This window comes from Tripterygium wilfordii, chromosome 6, assembly GCF_013401445.1.
Source record: "Tripterygium wilfordii isolate XIE 37 chromosome 6, ASM1340144v1, whole genome shotgun sequence".
Classification (NCBI taxonomy): domain Eukaryota; kingdom Viridiplantae; phylum Streptophyta; class Magnoliopsida; order Celastrales; family Celastraceae; genus Tripterygium; species Tripterygium wilfordii.
In genome coordinates, this window is record NC_052237.1 from 1,069,635 (window position 1) to 1,087,175 (window position 17,541).

The 17,541-nt window shown below is 35.3% G+C and overlaps 2 protein-coding genes and 1 pseudogene across 13 annotated transcripts; 1 reads left to right on the forward strand and 2 right to left on the reverse strand.

Moving 5' to 3' along the window:
* Window positions 1–3,097: 3,097 nt before the first annotated feature.
* On the reverse strand, window positions 3,098–6,085 carry LOC119999977 (cytosolic Fe-S cluster assembly factor NBP35-like). The gene is made up of 4 exons (XM_038847830.1): window positions 5,898–6,085; window positions 5,645–5,700; window positions 5,464–5,565; window positions 3,098–4,289 (listed from the first exon to the last, which is right to left on the reverse strand). The coding sequence occupies exons 2-4, from the start codon at window positions 5,679–5,681 to the stop codon at window positions 3,367–3,369; spliced, it is 1,062 nt and encodes a 353-aa protein (XP_038703758.1). The 5' UTR covers window positions 5,682–5,700; window positions 5,898–6,085; the 3' UTR covers window positions 3,098–3,366.
* Window positions 6,086–6,213: 128 nt separating this feature from the next.
* Window positions 6,214–10,375, forward strand: LOC119999978. Of its 12 annotated transcripts, none has more exons than XM_038847831.1 (4): window positions 6,438–6,755; window positions 6,873–7,006; window positions 8,030–8,210; window positions 9,270–10,375. In XM_038847831.1, the coding sequence occupies exons 1-4, from the start codon at window positions 6,713–6,715 to the stop codon at window positions 9,302–9,304; spliced, it is 393 nt and encodes a 130-aa protein (XP_038703759.1). In that variant the 5' UTR covers window positions 6,438–6,712; the 3' UTR covers window positions 9,305–10,375. The 12 variants fall into 12 exon arrangements, 2 of the variants coding, with proteins under 2 accessions (XP_038703759.1, XP_038703760.1); XM_038847832.1 differs by having other exon boundaries at window positions 6,873–6,994; XR_005468535.1 differs by lacking the exons at window positions 6,438–6,755; window positions 9,270–10,375 and adding an exon at window positions 6,214–6,430 and having other exon boundaries at window positions 6,898–7,006; window positions 8,030–8,357.
* Window positions 10,376–11,904: 1,529 nt separating this feature from the next.
* On the reverse strand, window positions 11,905–15,063 carry LOC120000073 (annotated as a pseudogene).
* Between the last annotated feature and the right edge of the window lie 2,478 nt (window positions 15,064–17,541).

A 17,541-nucleotide genomic window follows, 5' to 3' on the forward strand; every position in this document is an offset into this window, starting at 1 on the left:
CCCCTATTCGAGCAGCGTTTTTTTGATAAAGAGCAGAATATATACCACAACAAAAAGATATAATAGGACATCAATGAGGATGGCCTAAGATAAAAATACATACATGAGAAGAAAGACAAAAATTTTAAGACAAACAGATCCATCATAGAAGGGGATACAAAATAAACTAAAACCACATAACAAAATCAAATGACCTCCTTACTCCCTCCTTTGTAAGAACATCTGCAATGTCATTTCTTTCCCTTGATATGTGATTTACTACTAACCTTCGTAACTTAAGTTTGGAAAGGCAGATGGCATTCTGAATGTCCCATTCTAGCAACGTTAGTTGTGAAGATGGGTTTAATTAAAATTCATTTTTTTAAAAAACAATAAATAAATGTTTCTGGAACTTAAAATGGGAAACAATTAATTTTTTATTCTGAAAACAAAAAAAAAAGTTGTTGGGTAGGGTTGTATGACTTGTGTCTTCGACGTTACGTTATTGGACAGGTTTAGCTAGGCATTTATTAAGCATATATTAGCCTATTAGGTGGTTAAATTAAATAGGGTAAATCAAGAGTGGAAGATCGCTGAATATGTAATAGTAATATCAATTTAAAAGGTTAACTAGCCAACTAGAATTTGAGTGTCTATGAATAGCAATTATAGGCGACAGTGAGGATAGCTAATATAAAAATAGGACAAAACAAATTGAAATAAGAGGGAGCAATGTAATTATTATGAATATTTTAAGTAATTTTTGACGATGCATGAAAAAGCAACCACTGTATTAATTACATATGTAGAATATATTGATGTATAATTCATAATTTATAAAGAAAATTGAATTAAGATTTAGGAAAAGCTCACCTCAACTAATGTTGTGGCAAAATTTAATTTTTTATTGTTTATTTGAATTATTATTATTTTGAATTATATTTCATGAAAAGGTCAAAATCAATCTATGATGATTGGCCGAGAGAATATAATGAATACGAACCCAAGTAGCTCAGTTGACGAGTTGGGTTATATGTAATCTCGAACTCCGAGTTTGAGTCCCCCTTTCTTGAAAAGAAAAACAGAGAATATAATGGATAGAAAAGATTGACATCCTTAAGAGAAAGCTTCCCTAAATTTTAAGAAGAATAAAAATAAAAGAGAAAATGTGTAAAGATAGTAGACCAAATTTTTTTATTATTTGTTTCCTTTTTTTAAAAATGGAAAAAGAAGGATCTGAGGAAATATTTCCAATTATAAATTCATTAAGAAAACTCACATCATCAAAGCATTAAGTAAATTAAGTCAATGCGTAATTACTTGCTAGGCTCATTGAATGCTATTTTTCTCTTAAATTTTTTTTAAGTCAGTGTGTGTCACGTGGGATTGAATATAGGAGTAATTGAAATTCTGTATTGGTCTTAAGCACCCATTTAAAAAAGGGCTTATTTTAAGACAAAAGTCGCGGTGATGGTTCTGTCCCCAAGTTTAGTTTTCAACATAATTAATATGTATTATGACCCTAACAACCCATTTTGATAGCCACTTGGTTGATGTGTTAGTGATGAATTTGTTCATGATCAAAACGTATGAGATTTAGGTGAGAGACTTTTATGACTCGAGTTTAAATTCATATCGAATGTTTAAAGATAAAATTGTATGGCATTATCTTTGATTACCATAAAAAAAAAACCCTTATATTTTGACACTAACAACCACTTTCTTTTGTAGGTCACAAAATTGGCGTCAAAGTTCAACCAATTTCCTTGTAAGATTTGAAATGTTACAATAAATAATGTCTTGTCCGCTCACCAAGTTTGAATTGAAACATGCCTTGAAGTCAGTAGTATAAATAAGAACTTGGTAGTCATCATGACTTGAAATTAACCGTACCATTCTTATATGGACTCCACGTATAGATATATAGCTAAGTTGTCACTTGTCAATATTATTTCACGACTTCTCTTCACGTTAAGTGCGTGGGGACGAAATTCTTAGTCTTCGTAAGTTTCGGAATAAGAATATAAGATTCAGACACCCTACAATCTCAGGGAATCGTAAAGATAAGCAATTATTGAGGTTTCACAAGCAACTATTATGATTTATACATAACTTTCATGAAAAAGAAAATAAGGATACGAATCTCGTTTATTTATGTATGGTATTTGAAAAAACAAACATGTTATAATTGGATACTCGTGATTGTGTCACATAAATCTGACCCAAACAATGGCTTAAAGATTACACGGTTTTATATTTAAATGGACCTTCTTATTGAGAGATTGAATATTTACTTATAACCACATCGATGTCTTACATTTAACTGACGTGGAATATAAGACCTAAAGAAAATACCACACACATATATATATCCACTTTTGTGATCATGAGTTTTTTCTGTTCGAAATTTAAATTGAAGATATGTTTGTTGGAAGAACTATAAACGGAAATGAAGCAAGTTGGTTTTGAAAAGATTGATCATGGCCAACTTTTAAGTCAGCTTAATTAAAGTTCGAGAAACTATAAAAGATGGATTGAAAAGAAAAGAGAGAGATCGACGTGCTTTAATGACAAAAGTCTAAGACAAAGCTTAGGAAGAAAAAAAACAAGCCTAAATCCACTCTCGTTTTAGTCTCTTACTGGTTCATTTAAGACATGTTCACTGTGTCTGTTGCTACCCCACCTGCGGCCATCAACGCCAGACTTATCAAAGCATTATAATATGAAAAAACCTTAACACAGAGCACAATATTGTGCATCCATGAATGCATGGACTTTCCTTGAACATTTCACATTTTCTAGCTGTTTCATGTACTGCTTCAAATCTAGTCTCACTCTTTTGGATAAGATCCGTTAACCATAGCAATTGGAACTCTCTTAGCAACAAATAATGCTAAGAGAAGTCGCTCTGCTCATGAACCTGAGAAGACACTATTTTGATGCAATTTCGTCCCGCAAACTACAAAATAAGCACTAAACAAGAAATAATAGTGCCAGTCTCTACAAAAATGCCATCGCCGTTGTCCAGTTGAACAGCATAATTGAGGATCACATGGTAAATCTACCATCAGTACATTCAGCTCTTTCACAAGAAGGTTAGTTAGCGTGCCGCTCAATCTAATGCACAATAAATTGGCTACCATTTATCAATAAGCATGTACATCAACCGACCATGCACTAACAAGTATCAATCAAATCAAGCACTCAGCATACAGTAACTCCAACGCCCTGTATATGCTATATCCATGGTAATTTACCTAAAGCTCCAGACTGAAGCATTTGGTACAAATAAAAAGCAGAAATGAAAATCAGATGGGAAAGATATTTAATTTAAGACAAAAACCTAATCCAAAAATGCCGGTAGCACCGAAAAGACCATTTAAAAGTCTACTGCTCCATTGCTGGACGCCATTGATTTGCCTGAAGTAGTTTTTCTATGATACTCCTTAGTGCAGGAGCGCTTACCCCACATTTCTGATCAGTAAAGCAGGATCTGCCTTCTTCAGAAGCCTTGCAGAGCTGCGGATCCATTGGTACTTTTCCGAGGAAAGGTACATTCATCTCCCTGCACATCTTTGCTGCACCACCACCACTGCTATCAAATATCTCAGTGAAAGCAATCAAATCTAGCCTTTCAGGTGCTTTTGTTTTCAAGAATTCAATAAACGCCTCAGTGACGTCTGTATGTTCACCTGTCTCCGACATTTTCATAAACCTAAAATCTGTCAGAGGCTGACACAACCCACTCATGTTCTCAACAACCCCCAGAATCGGTACCCCTACTTTCTTGCAGAAACTCACTTCTTTGCGGACATCAATTAGAGAAACCTGTTGTGGAGTAGTAACAATTATTGCACCATCTATTCCTGTTGCTTGGAGAAATTGAACGATTGAGATATGCTCATCCGAGGTTCCAGGTGGGGCATCAACCACCAAAAAATCAAGCTCTCCCCAGTACACATCCTTCAGGAATTGTTTGATGAGTCCATTCTTGCGAGGTCCCCTCCATATAACAGCATCATCTGGGTCAGGGAGCATGAACCCAATTGACATAACGCCAAGGTTGGACTCAACATAGACGGGAGACCAGCCAAGATTGCTCTGGTGAATATCTTGACCTTCCAGGCCAAGCATCTTTGGGATGCTTGGGCCACAAATGTCGATATCCAGAAGACCCACCTGGAAGTCCATAGCTGCTAGTGCGTATGAGATTTGGGCAGAGAATGTGCTCTTGCCAACTCCACCCTTTCCAGACAAGACAAGTATCTTATGCTTAACAGTAGCCAGTCGTTCCGCAATTGCAACCAAGTCTGTAGAAACAACATACATAAATAAGGAAAATATCAAATCTTTAGAAGACGGAAATAAAATTGGATCAAGTCTAGGTTGTATACAAGTTTTGAATTCCCACATATATGAAGCAATTAGAACAAAAAATGGGAATATACACATTCCCATCAAATGAAATTCATGGACATCAGAACTTAAGGTTTCATTTACCAATTCAAATTGCATTCCAAATATATTTTGGGTCAGTAAAGATGATAATTCAAGCATACATATAGAAACTTAATCTGCAAGTTCCTCCAGCCTTAACACAAAAAAGACTTGACATGTTTTATAAAGGAAAAGATTGTATAAATGGCTCCAATTAAGTTTACTTTCACATGAAAACCTTAAATGGCTTCAATTAAGTTTACTTTCACAAGAATACCTGATGGCCCAATGTTCATGTATTCCAAACACACCTTCCCGCAATGTTAACAGCTTTCATGTGTTTTTATGGTTCTCAGCAACAATAATGAACCAGTACACAGGAGCGCAAACTAAAGGGTTTCAGTATTTTTAGAATGGCAATCGTGAAGGGCACAAACACAATTTGATCCAAGAAGAGTGATCACCACATTTGTATAATTGATTCCATAGCAGAAAGATAAATAGAAACCATTGGTTATACCCACCTACAATACCATCTACGGTTCAAAGCTATGTTCAGAACCTATCTAATCAAGCCATATCAGCAAACGCTGCTATAACGAACCCCAGCGATGAAAAACCCATATATGACAGGTAATATAAATTGGAATGATTAACAATGCCAGAATCCAGATGGTAGTTTAAAACCCAATCAGCATTAAAACAAAGTACACAAAATCTACAGGGAACAACAAAGTAAACACTACCATTAGCTAATCTCCTTTTCGGCCAGACCATTACGTTGATATAAAGAAAATAGTATCAACTCAGCTCCACTAAACATACAGAGGAACAGGTTCAAAATTCCCAATTAACAGAAAAGGAAACCATCAGTGAAGCATCGTAATAATTTTTTTACATCAATTATACAAACACAATTCATTGTCCAGACCCAACTGTAAACTACTGACAATAAAATGGTGTGGAAAAAAAATCTTTTAAGAGAAAGATAGAGCAGGTATAAGGAGTCAAAAGAAAAGGGTCGTCATTACGCGGATACAAGCATACCAGGGTCAGGGCCTTTGGGGGCTGTGGCACAAACTTCTTGATTGGGGCATCCCTCGCATGCATCAGATTTACCGGCAGACTCAGATTGAGGTCCTGGGCAATCTATACCAATACACACAAAGAAACAGTAAATTTCTTGAACCGAATTTCCCAAGGTAAAATTAAAGAGCAAGATGCATACGTTCGTTGGCGTTTTCAGGGATTTCACCGTTATCCATGGTATAAGAAGTGAGAAAGCTGCACAAAAACAACAACGCAAGGAAAGAAATTATTGCTCTGAAAACAACAAAAATACCATATATTTGATAAAAAAATTGACTTTTTACAGTCATGAAAAGTTTAATCCTAATCTATTGAAACTTCCTTGTGAAAAAAAACACAAATGATTCTGGGAATATTAGCTGAAAGTTGGATGATGAAGTTGCTGAACTCACCGTGAATCCAAATTTACAGGAACAACTTGAAGTTTTGCGGCAGAAGAAGGTTCGACAGACGATGCAGAGAAGGCTTTGGCTGAATCAAGGGATATGAAGTATTTAATATTTATGGAGATAAATTGCACCGCCTTGCTGACAGTCGATTGTTGGGGCCAAGGGCTAGGGCGGAGAAGCAGTCGAAGAGACGACGTAAGAGTGGACGTCACGAGATTTTATTTTATATTATTTTTTAAACAGAAAATTGTAGCAAAATTGCAAAAATACTTCCCTGGGTCCTCACCCTTTTTTTTTTTTTTTTTTGTCCCAGTTGCCGCCTTATTTAAAATCTAAAACCGTGACTAACCTAATAAGATTATCATATGGCGATCTCCAGTTCTCCACAATCCAAACGCGCAATTAGCCTTTGCATTCTCCTTTCGTCCGTCCTTCGCGAGCTCCCACCGAACTCGCCCTAATTGTCCTCCGTAGCTTCGTACCTCCACAGCCGGGAATGTAAGACAGTTCGTTGCAGTCTTTGCGTTCAATTTGTGGTAAGTTTCTTGTAGTATTTTGCTGAAACTTTTAATTTGTGAAAATTCATTGTCGATCTGTGAAATTTCGTTGTTCGTTAGGTATAATCTTTCAGGTTAGAGATGTTTGGCGCTGAATCTGAGTTGGATCTAGTTGAATTTCCCTGTACAGTTTATTGTTGTTTGATTGTTTAATAGTATCCGATTGTTGTGCTGTAATTTTGTTTTATTTTTAATTTGTGAAAATTCATTGTCGATCTGTGAAATTTTTTCGTTCTTTAGGTTTAATGTTTCAGGTTATAGATGTTTGGCGCTGAATCTGAGTTGGATCTAGTTGAATATCTCTGTACGGTTTATTGTTGTTAGATTATATAATAGCTTGACATGAACAAGCAAAGTTTTGGTGTTGTTTTCTTCGTTTCAGCTTCTCGATGAAAATTTCACATTACATTCGATCAATTAGGTTTGAGAAGTGATATATTTCACAGCGGTAATCCTTCTGGTCAGTACCACTGTAGCACAACACTTATCCTTGGTTTCATCTTCTCGATGAGAATTTCTCGACAAGTGATCTATTTCACAACGGTAATCCTTCGGGTCAGTACCACAGTCGCACAACAGTTATCCTTTGTTTCATATTATTGATGAAAATTTCACTCTACATTGGATCAATTAGGTTGAGAAGTGATCTATTTCACAACAGTGATCAGTACCACTGTAGCACAACACTTACATCCATGCTTTTGGTGCATACCAGATTTATATTTCCTTTTAATGGATCTGCATAAACTGCTACAACAAGTGTTACACTGGCACTGTGTCAGTTATAATAACAAACTAAGAAGAGGAAAAATATATGACGTATAGATTTGGCATGACAACCTTTCCAAACAGTACAAAGACTGTTAGTTTGGGCTGCCAATTTTTGAGAGTTGCCTGAGTGGTTAGTCTTTAATCCTTGAAATCCTATTATCAGATAACATTGACATTGAAAAGAAATAATGCTGGTGCTGTTCGTGAATATCTGGTTAGGAGGCAATGCATTAGAGAGCTTTCAGATACTGCACTTGAACCCTGTCAGAGATTTTGATCTCTTGAAATTTTGTTGTATCTGTCTAGGAACTCTGCAAATAATTTTTTTGTGTGTGGGCATGTTTGGGAGTTTTGTGGATCAGAGAAAGTGAAAAAACCATTTCCTGGGGTTAACAACAACTACCAAAGCTGTCTAAGCTTGCTAAGACCTTACCACCATTTTATTTACTAGATGTCCATGAACTCTTGGCCACACCATTAATTAATTCATTATTATCCTGTAAGAGGCAGAAGACTGATAAATTTTGGGGCTATGTCACTTTCCTTCAATTAAGGGCAACTATGATTGATAGTATTTGATCATGAAATGTTTAAAAGATGGCGTGTTCCTTTGTTTAAAGTCACCGATGAATTGCTCTTTAGGCTATGGTTCTGCATGCATTATAGGAGTGGGATCAATTAGGTGCCCTCTTTCAGTATTCGCTTTCTGCATCAATTGCCAATTATTGTTTTTCCTCTTGCTATTGCTCCACTGACTTTCTAAGTGAAATCTGATTGTGCTCATAGGTGGTGTTAACTTAGCTGCAGATTGCTCTTCTCGGCCTGAGTAGGAGTGGAACCATTTTTTCAACTGGACACAGCTGCCATTTGATTGATCCCCATTCATCCCTCCGTGCTTGTCGCATTTTGGATTCTGTTTATTCAAGAAAAGAAATCGGTAATGGATTCCAGTTAAGTTTGAATGGTATGCATTGCATTGCTATTACTGGTATGTTCTCTGACTAAGAAAATGCTCGATTGTTTTACACTGCATTTAATTCTGAAGATTTAGATAAACTTCTATTAGATTGTGAATTGACCGTTTAAAAGTTGCAGAAGTATTAAGTATAGCTTTATGCGACAGTGTAGTTAACTATGTAGAAATTCTTAGCTCTTGATCTGTCTAGGCCGTAATTTTATTTATGTTTGGCATTGATATGGATAGTGTTTGGCAGTGCGTTTGCACTGCGTTCAATTTCACCTCACCTCACTACACCACAGTTTTTTATGACACGCCAAACAGTTTTTGCGTTCCAACTCACCTCACAGCACCACAACTTTTTACCTCATAGCACCTCACCACACCTCACAACACTCCCAAACACTTACAATAAATGTTGAATTGTCCTACGTTATCAAATTAGGTCAATTATTTTATTTTAGATTAATGTACAATATAAACCTTAAGTGATTTTATATTAATATTATTAGTCATCTAATATAACCGTAATTTAAATACGTCAAACGCACCTCACAGCACCGCACCACAGTTTTAAAAGTGATGCGCCAAACAGCTTTTTACGTTCCAACTTACCTCACAGCACCACAGTTTTATAACTCACAGCATCGCACCGCACCTCACAGCACCTCACAACACTCCCAAACAGACCCATGAATCTTAATAGGACATGGTCTGGATGTCATGTGAGATCAATCGCCTTGACTTGGAGAGAGGATACACAAAAATGTAATACAAGTTTATAAAGTTTCCAATAGATTGTCATTTACAACAACTGGGGCCATTTTTTAAGTGAGCCATTTCTGGATTGTTCTTGCCACTTTGCAAGAAGATGCCAATGATAAACTATTGTTGGAATAGCATTAAGAACTTAGGTTGACTGGTTTGTCTTTTGCGTGCTCGATTCAAAAAGCATATAACTGTGCAATTCACCTGACCCATATTCAGTGCAGTGAAATTGACTTTGACAAAATGTATACTATTATTTTGGGGTTCTTGTAGGAGTAATCTTTTTTTAAGTCTTTTCTCTGAGACAGTGGGTCAACGCAGGGCACTTAAAGCCTCCAAACTTGATCAGATTATGATATGATCATACCCTATTCCAGAAAAATACATCAAATCTTCGAGGTTAGTTTTTATCGTCTGGCCTGTTTTGGATTTTTTGTTTTCCTTTTTTCCCGAGTAAACTAATTTGAGCTTGCTGGCCCAAAAGAAAAGCCTAGTCACCATCATCTCATGGCAAAAATTTTCTTTGCCTCTACATAAAAACTCGGACAAAAAAGTCAGTGGATCTGTTCCAGCACAAATATTGTACAAACAAATTATTGTAGTAGAAATGGAGTGAGCGAATGTAGAAATAGAAATAGAAACAGAGCCGTAGAGTGCAAAGGAATAGTAGAAATAGAGATTGAGCAGTAGAGTGCGAAACAATAATATAATTTAAAGAGATGGAGGAATATTCAATTCCCAATCCAAATCTGTGACCCTAGGCATGCGTTACTAACTAAAAACGAGATTTCTGGACTTCAATATCAAAGTCGGCCATCAATTTTTATGATTCTGAATTTCAAATCACAAAATTATAATATTTAGTGTACAAACATGTCACCGTTACAATAAATACATTGAGCTATCTTATGTCGCTGTTATAATAAGAGCAGTGAGCTAACTTATGATGATCTAGGCTTCAATAAGAAATACATACCGATTGCACATGTCATGGTCCCCTAATTGATCTAGTTGAGTAGTGGTACTAGTCGACGATATGGTGCTTTTAGGCTGGGACGAAGCAGTTGATGTGCTGCTCTGTGTTATGGAACTCTGGCTGGATGATGACTCCCTGAAAAAAATGATGTATTCCTTGTCGTCAACAAACATCTGCAGAGACCTTGGAAGGGTGGCATGCTTACATCCACAACCCCCTCTATAATCCAGATTACAAACTCTTGTTTTTTTTTTTCTTTTCTTTAATAACACTTTTGATACCAAAATGGCTAAATAACGTAGTTTTTTTCTTTCTTTTACTCGAGCTTTTTCTATAATATCACTTTTGAAAATTTTAAGTACGAAAATTACATATTTGTTTTACCAATGTAACATAATGTGCCACTCCCAATAGCGAATTTAATCGAAAACATGAAATGCGTTAATGATAATAGTTCATTTAAATTTGAAGTTTGAAATGCGCTATTTTCAATATCGCGTTTCGATTTGTAAATATTATTGTTTTTAAAATATTTTTCTTCAAATTTTATCATAAGATAATGTTCAAATTAATATTATATTTATAATAAGATTCTCTATTTCACTTGATAGTTATTGTAATTATCAATATTAAACATCACTATTGATAATTAATTACGATTTTATCATAGAATATAATTTTTAAAAAAATTTCATCTAATAAACCCTTTTTTTGAAATTTAATTGGAATTAAGAGAAAAATATAGGTTCAAATAAATACCATGATAAATAATAAATAATTAATCACAGCAACATCCACTAGATTTATTAATTTTTTATTGATAAATTTGTTTATATTAACTGTACTAATTTTCAATTTCAAATGATTCACATGTGTGCCTCTTAATTATTTCAAATTTCAATTTCAAATGATTAATAATTTGTTTATATTAACTGTAGTAACTAATTAAAACAAACAATTGTTGTGCCTCTTAATTATTCGACTCTAAAAAAACTGGTCCCGGAAATTGTATATGTGAGTTTTAATTTCATTGAAAAAAATGTTGAATAATATTTAAAAATTATTTCTGACCAACTTATTTTTATGGAATAAACTTGTCAAAAGCTTTGAATCATCTCTGGTATTAAACAAAAATGCATGGTACTTTCAATATAAAACATTAGTGTTTTCCGCTAATATGTAACAATCCCTTTATTATTTTATGTTGTCTAAAATTAGCTTATAAAAGAGAAAATCATCAATGACCATTTATTGTCTTTTTTTTTGGGAATGTTCCTTCATTGTTTGACAGGAGATATCTTAAGATAATCTGATTGGGCAAAATGGGCAGTAGAGGGAATTACCATCATTGATATATTCCCTCCACCTAAATGATTATAATGCAAATAGTACTTAAATTGCTTAGGAAAAAAAAAATACTTAAAATTCTCGTCATTTAACATATTAAGTAAGCACATCAAAAAAATGCACCCCAAGTCAGATTGCTTAAAATAGTGGTTTTTCTAGGTTGCAAGTTCTACTTAACTCACTTCATGGTTGATACAATATAAGCAGGGGACTTTCAAATTCCATCCGAAGAAAGCCGGCGAAGAAGTAATCAATTGAAATAAGTACTGTGATTTTTACTGTCAAAGAAAGCTAAATGAATGAGATGGCATAAGTGTATGTTCTAATTTTTGACTGAATCCGACTGGTATCACAGGAAAACTCACGTAGTGATGGCATAGTTTTAAAAAAATTTCAAAGTGAAACCTCACAACTTCTATTATTTGGGATTATGACTTAGATGGTAACAAAAATGTGGATTTTTCAATATTAAGTAGTTGCATTCAAGGAGACATGTAACTTAAAAGGGTTAGTACTCTCCACATTACCCTCTTTTAATCGCTTGACGTACAAACTACCCAGAGATCTTGAGAAACTTTTGATTCAGAATAAAACTGCTCAGATGAACGTGTAGTCTATTAATAGAACACGGTATAAAGAGCATCCCCAAATCTTATTAGCAAATTAGACCCAAGCTCATAAGCCATGGTCTAGTGAGCCATAATGGGCCTCTCAAACCACTTGTAAAATAAGCCCAATTGTAGGCCCATTAATGTGGGCTACCCCCTAGGTCCAATTTGCTAACATAGTATCGGGATTCAAATCTCTAAAACAAAGTAGGCTAAGCTTTTGAAAATGTCAAAATCATTTTTGGCTGAAATTCTTACCATGTGGTAACATTGTACCAAGCACGGGAAAAATCCTAATAGATGACGAAGGCTGTATGAGCAAAGCAGATGCCACGGCTCATGAGTTCCTGCAAAAACAAGGTTTCTGCCATGAATTTAATCAGTACATACCACTGGAGTGACGAATATGAATGGAAATCGAATACGGAAATCATGGTACCAGAACACCGGGACAAAATATTCACGAATGTATTGGCATATCATCTGATAGCCGCGATGGCTGGATACATACAGCAAACAACCATGGGTTCCAGCAGAGGTAAGGCTTCTGCCATAAATAGAACACCACCATTGTGAGGAATGAATCACTATGAAGTTCATATATTCTATTCATTCTAGAATCTAGTTTAATAGACACTGAGGAAGATGAAAACATTCTTTTGCACTTCCCACAGTCAAAATTGAACTTTGCAGTTTATTTTCAACTGAAGATATTACTACTAAAAGCAACATGAAATTAAAATTTTGAAACTCACCTGATTGATTGCAAAACCTTGAAAAGTAATCAAAGAGAACTTTCACTTTCCACAATCTTTGCTCCACATCGTTTCCGTCTCAACACACTCACCCTGCTCAGATGAACTCCTAGACAATCCACTATGGTCCTTTTTCTTTTCCTCTTTGTGACATTGGGATTAAAATCTTGAAAACAACATTTGCTTTCAAGCTCCTCAGAGTGTCAATACTAAAACTATAACGAGGAACAGCTCGTACTCTAGTAAGAGTTGTTTTGGTCGTAAAAATGTCATGAAATCCAAGAAGATGCAAGGTCTGCAAGCGTTCTGGACACACCCACATCTATAGAAGAGAAAACAAAACCGAACAACTGAACAGCGATGCTCCCACAAAAAGAGACAAATAAAATGAGAATCTCAGTATCCCATGTTCTTTTCCGTTTGTAGTTGTTACACAATTAGAGTGTGCATCAAATCAGTGATTTCTTTTGGTAAAATTTAAACGGGATAGTTGAATCAATCTTTGAGCTGGTACATGTGTAAAGGAGAGCTGAGAAAGGCAGGGAAACTTGGGTGGGCACAATATGTATACAGGAGAAAGTTAGGTGCTTATTATTAAGTTGAACTAAAAATTACTTGTTAAATAGGAAGTGGTGACATATGCTATGAAGCATGTACTGAGTTGTAACATGACAAGCCATAGAGGGCCAACTCATATATCAAGAGTTCAGAGTTGACAATGGCATCAAGAAATAGCTGGACTAACAGAGACAGACCTTTGCTTTCAGCATGCAAGAAATTTGGGTTAATAGAACTTCCTTCCCCAAAGAGTCCATCCCAAAGATAATGTCGTGTTCTGGATGTGAAGCAATTATGTTTACAACCTGCAATCAGCAGGAGCAAAATCAGTGCCTCAAAGGAAAAAGCTTCTGAAATACTCTGGCTTTCCATTGATGAAGTACTGCAACGCCCTACAGCAAATGATACTCGTATTAAATATTAATTGCCTAATGAAGCAGACGAAGTTTCATATCTCACCAAAACTTTGCAGAAATGATTAAAGAAAAGCTGAGCATCTCTGTTTCTTAGTGTGTTATATTTTTTTCAGCAAAGAAAGCTGCTTAAAGTTGTACATTCTGTTCAAAGAGGTAATGTTGAATCAACTACAAGCGCATACAACTTATCAGAATATTGATTATGTGCAAGGCGTTCTAAGTTCATATTGTCAGTCAAACTAGGAGAAAATTTAAGAAAACAAAATTTGCGAGAAATGTTGTTTTATTTTATTTTTTTTCAGCAAAGAAAGCTGCTTAAAGTTGCTCATTCTGTTCAAAGAGGTAATGTTGAATCAACTACAAGCGCATACAGCTTATCAGAGTATTGCTCATGTGCAAGGTGTTCTAAATTCATATTGTCAGTCAACCTAGGAGAAAATTTAAGAAAACAAAATTTGCGAGTAATTGTCCTTCCTGTCTTCACCCTCTCACTATCTGCTTTCCAGCGGAAATCACCTGTATAAAGCAGGCAACAAAAATTTCCACGGAACAATAACATAACTGCTCCTGGTGGATAACAGAACACTGAAAATTTGAAGGAAAAAAAACATTTCGTACAGTGCAGGAAAATTTTAATCTGCAATGATAGAGCTGATTTTCTTTTTAGAAGACAAAAACAGTAGTGCATGTAATTCTGATGATCTCTATCTTAACACCTTATCCATTTCATAGAGGAACAACGAAACAAGTCAAAGTACTACACCATTTACTGTAATATCAAACAATAAGGCCACCCTACCAAGACAAACTAGTTCTCTTTGCATGATACTAAGCAGGCGCACACTCACATTAATGAGGAATATAAAATGAATTGTAAAACAATCAAATAAGATTGTTAATTACACACACACGCAAAAGGCTAGAAAACATCAGATCTAGCACAAACTGAAAGTACACAAACATGTCACATAATTTACCTCACGGTCATGACAAGCAAGAACAGAAATCTTCAAGCTCAATTTAATTCCTTCTCTGAGTCTGAGAACTAAAATCAAACAGTTAATATGCACTCGACAACACTCGTCAACGTACCAGGGCAGTGATGAGCGTCTATGGCCATAACTTGCTCAACCGTTTCAGATCCAGATGAAGGAAAGACCAAGGGAACGGAGTATCAGGATCCATCGTCGAGGACGCGGAGCAAGGATAGATCGAAATCGGGGAACTGGAAGGGAAAGAGTTTGACGGTTAGTCGGGAGCAGAAGAGCGGACCTGGGACCACGCCGATGTCAAGCCTCTCGTGTGGTCCGAGTGCAGGTGCGTCAGGACGTACACCTGAATCCCCTCCGACCATTGATCCACCGAGATCAGGCCTTTCTCCATATGCGAGTACGGCGTGCCTTCTCCGCTTTCAGAGAACTTTTCGCGATGTTCTGTTTTGCCGGTGAAATTTGATTTGAAAGTTTTGAATGCGCCAGATCTATAATTTATATTTACGCAACAATGAAACGACGTCGTCTGCTTATGTGCTGCGGTCTGTGATGAGTGAAATGGCCCAGCCCATAAAAATTAATGGGCTTTTGTTCAAAACTGTGTGGAATGGAATGCTCTCAATCTTTAGAGCATCCACAATGGGATGATTTTGAAGTACTTGAAATGATACTTTCTTGATAAGTTAAGTGTTAGATGTTCACAATGAGTATAATGGAGTGTATTTCACGTATTTGAAATGTTACTTTTTTTATGAGTATAGCGCTACATGCACACAATGGGTGAAAAATGACACTTGAAAATTTAATTGTGGAAAAATGATACTTGAGAGTTTGAGTATATATATAGTTGATGAATAGTGAAGTGAGAGATGATGAAAAGGAAGAGAGATGATAAAAAGGATGAGAGATATGATGAAAAGGAAGAGAGAGTTGATGAAAATGAAGAGAGAGAATATGAAAATGAAGAGAGAGAAAATAGAGAAAATGAGTATGAAGTGTTGGAATGTATGGAGTGTTGATGGATAGTGTATATTGTGAGATTCACTCATTCAATTAAATTGTGCCACGCATGATAGATGAAAAGAGAGAGAATGATTTTAGAGTGCTGGATATTTGGTGACCACTATAAATGCTCTTACGATTATTAAACTGATTAATTAATCTCTCTTGAAAATTTAATAAACTCCGACTTATATTGCTTTCTCATCATGCATGCATTTATAACTTATCTCCCGCATTACCTAATAGCATTTGTTGCCCTGAAACAAATGCGGACACGTTAAGCATGGGACACCCAAAGAGACCTTCAATTGAGGGCACTAGATTTTGGGGATGCACATAAATTGATGTGAAAACTTGCCAACTATTATTGATGCTAACAGGATCGAAAGTGATTTTAGTGTATGATTGTACTTGATTTCTGACCTTTACAAAATGATGTTACGAAGGCCATGAGAATAATTGTTAGCGTCATGTTACCTAATACATGAATAAATATGTTGATATTATAAATTGGATACTTGTGATAGAGCATCATATAAATTTAACATAAATAATTCGAAGAGGTATTGTCCGCTTTGAGACTAATGCCTACACGATTGTATCATTAAAATGACACTATTGGGTGAGAGAGATTTGATATTTATTTATAAACCACATCAGTAACTTATATCTACCTGATGTGGGATACGCGTTTTAACACTCTTCATACTTGTAGATTCGGTTATGATTAATATCATGTTACCTAATATATGAATAAATAGATGTCATAAATCGGATACTTGTGAGAGCACCAGATAAACCCAACCTAAACCACTAGAAGGTATCTACCCGATGTGGGATACACGTTTTAACACTCTCCATACTTGTAGATTCGGTTATGATTAATATCATGTTACCTAATATATGAATAAATAGATGTCATAAATCGGATACTTGTGAGAGTACCAGATAAACCCAACCTAAACCACTAGAAGGGTATTATCCGCTTCATACCTAAGGTTCGCATGACTTTGTATTTGAGAGGGCCCTCTTGATTGAGAGATATTTCATATTTGTTTATAAATCACATCAATGACTTACACATAACTGATATGGGATACAAATTTTAATAGCATAAAATCATTGGGAGCAGTTTCTCCATTAAATCTTAACTAATAACAATACTATGTTGTATCGTAAACATGGATCAAACCGGATAATTCATCCAAAAAGAAACAAGAAAAGGAAGATCAATAAAGAAGGGGTCATCATAACCAATCAAATGATGACAACAAGTATTTGTCAACATTATAAACAATTCGCGTCACTAACCCATCCCATCTGCCATCTACATAAAAATATGATTGAGTCTTATCGTTTTGTGTTGTCAAGGCAATAAAATAAATTATCACAACATGAATGGAGTTCGAAGTTCCATTTACCTTTGAAATTCTGTACGATTTTTACAGCCATACCAATTTTGTTTTTTAAGATCATATCGGTTATTTTTTAGGAATATTTTTAATTAAAGTTCGAATAAAAGAAAAAGCTATTTGACATTTTTTTAATTACTGTTTAAATCCAAAAAATGATCATATTATTATCTTCATTGTGTTATACTTATGACGCCCATGCCAGGTAATGTTGAGTTGTTCAGAGATTATCATCCGTTGATGTCTCCATCTTCAAAACATGACTCACCAGAACATTGGAAAACTGGTTTTGGCTCATCTTTGGGTTCCATTTTAGATTTTTGTTTATGTTATTGTCTTCAATTATATCTCGTTTTGGTCATTTTCTCAGTCTATGTTGCGCACAAAACTCGTTTTTCAATTATAAATAAAACAAAAAAAATAAAAATAAAAGCAAAGATTGTGAAGTTTCCTAGCTATCATTTGATGAGGGGTTTGAAATTTCCAAGTGGGCCCAATCCTCCCCCAATCTGGGCGATAATTTAAAG

Excerpts from the sequence above, each read along its gene's own strand:
- LOC119999978 (XM_038847831.1), top strand. The coding sequence starts at position 6,713 with ATGTTTGGCGCTGAATCTGAGTTGGATCTAGTTGAATATCTCT. Across the intron at positions 7,007-8,029 it reads TCACAACGGTAATCCTTCGG|ATTGCTCTTCTCGGCCTGAG; the intron begins GTCAGTACCACA and ends ACTTAGCTGCAG. Across the intron at positions 8,211-9,269 it reads GCATTGCATTGCTATTACTG|GGCACTTAAAGCCTCCAAAC; the intron begins GTATGTTCTCTG and ends GGGTCAACGCAG.
- LOC119999977 (XM_038847830.1), bottom strand. The coding sequence starts at position 5,681 with ATGGATAACGGTGAAATCCCTGAAAACGCCAACGAAC. Across the intron at positions 5,566-5,644 it reads CCCTGAAAACGCCAACGAAC|ATTGCCCAGGACCTCAATCT; the intron begins GTATGCATCTTG and ends GTATTGGTATAG. Across the intron at positions 4,290-5,463 it reads CCCCAAAGGCCCTGACCCTG|ACTTGGTTGCAATTGCGGAA; the intron begins GTATGCTTGTAT and ends TTGTTTCTACAG.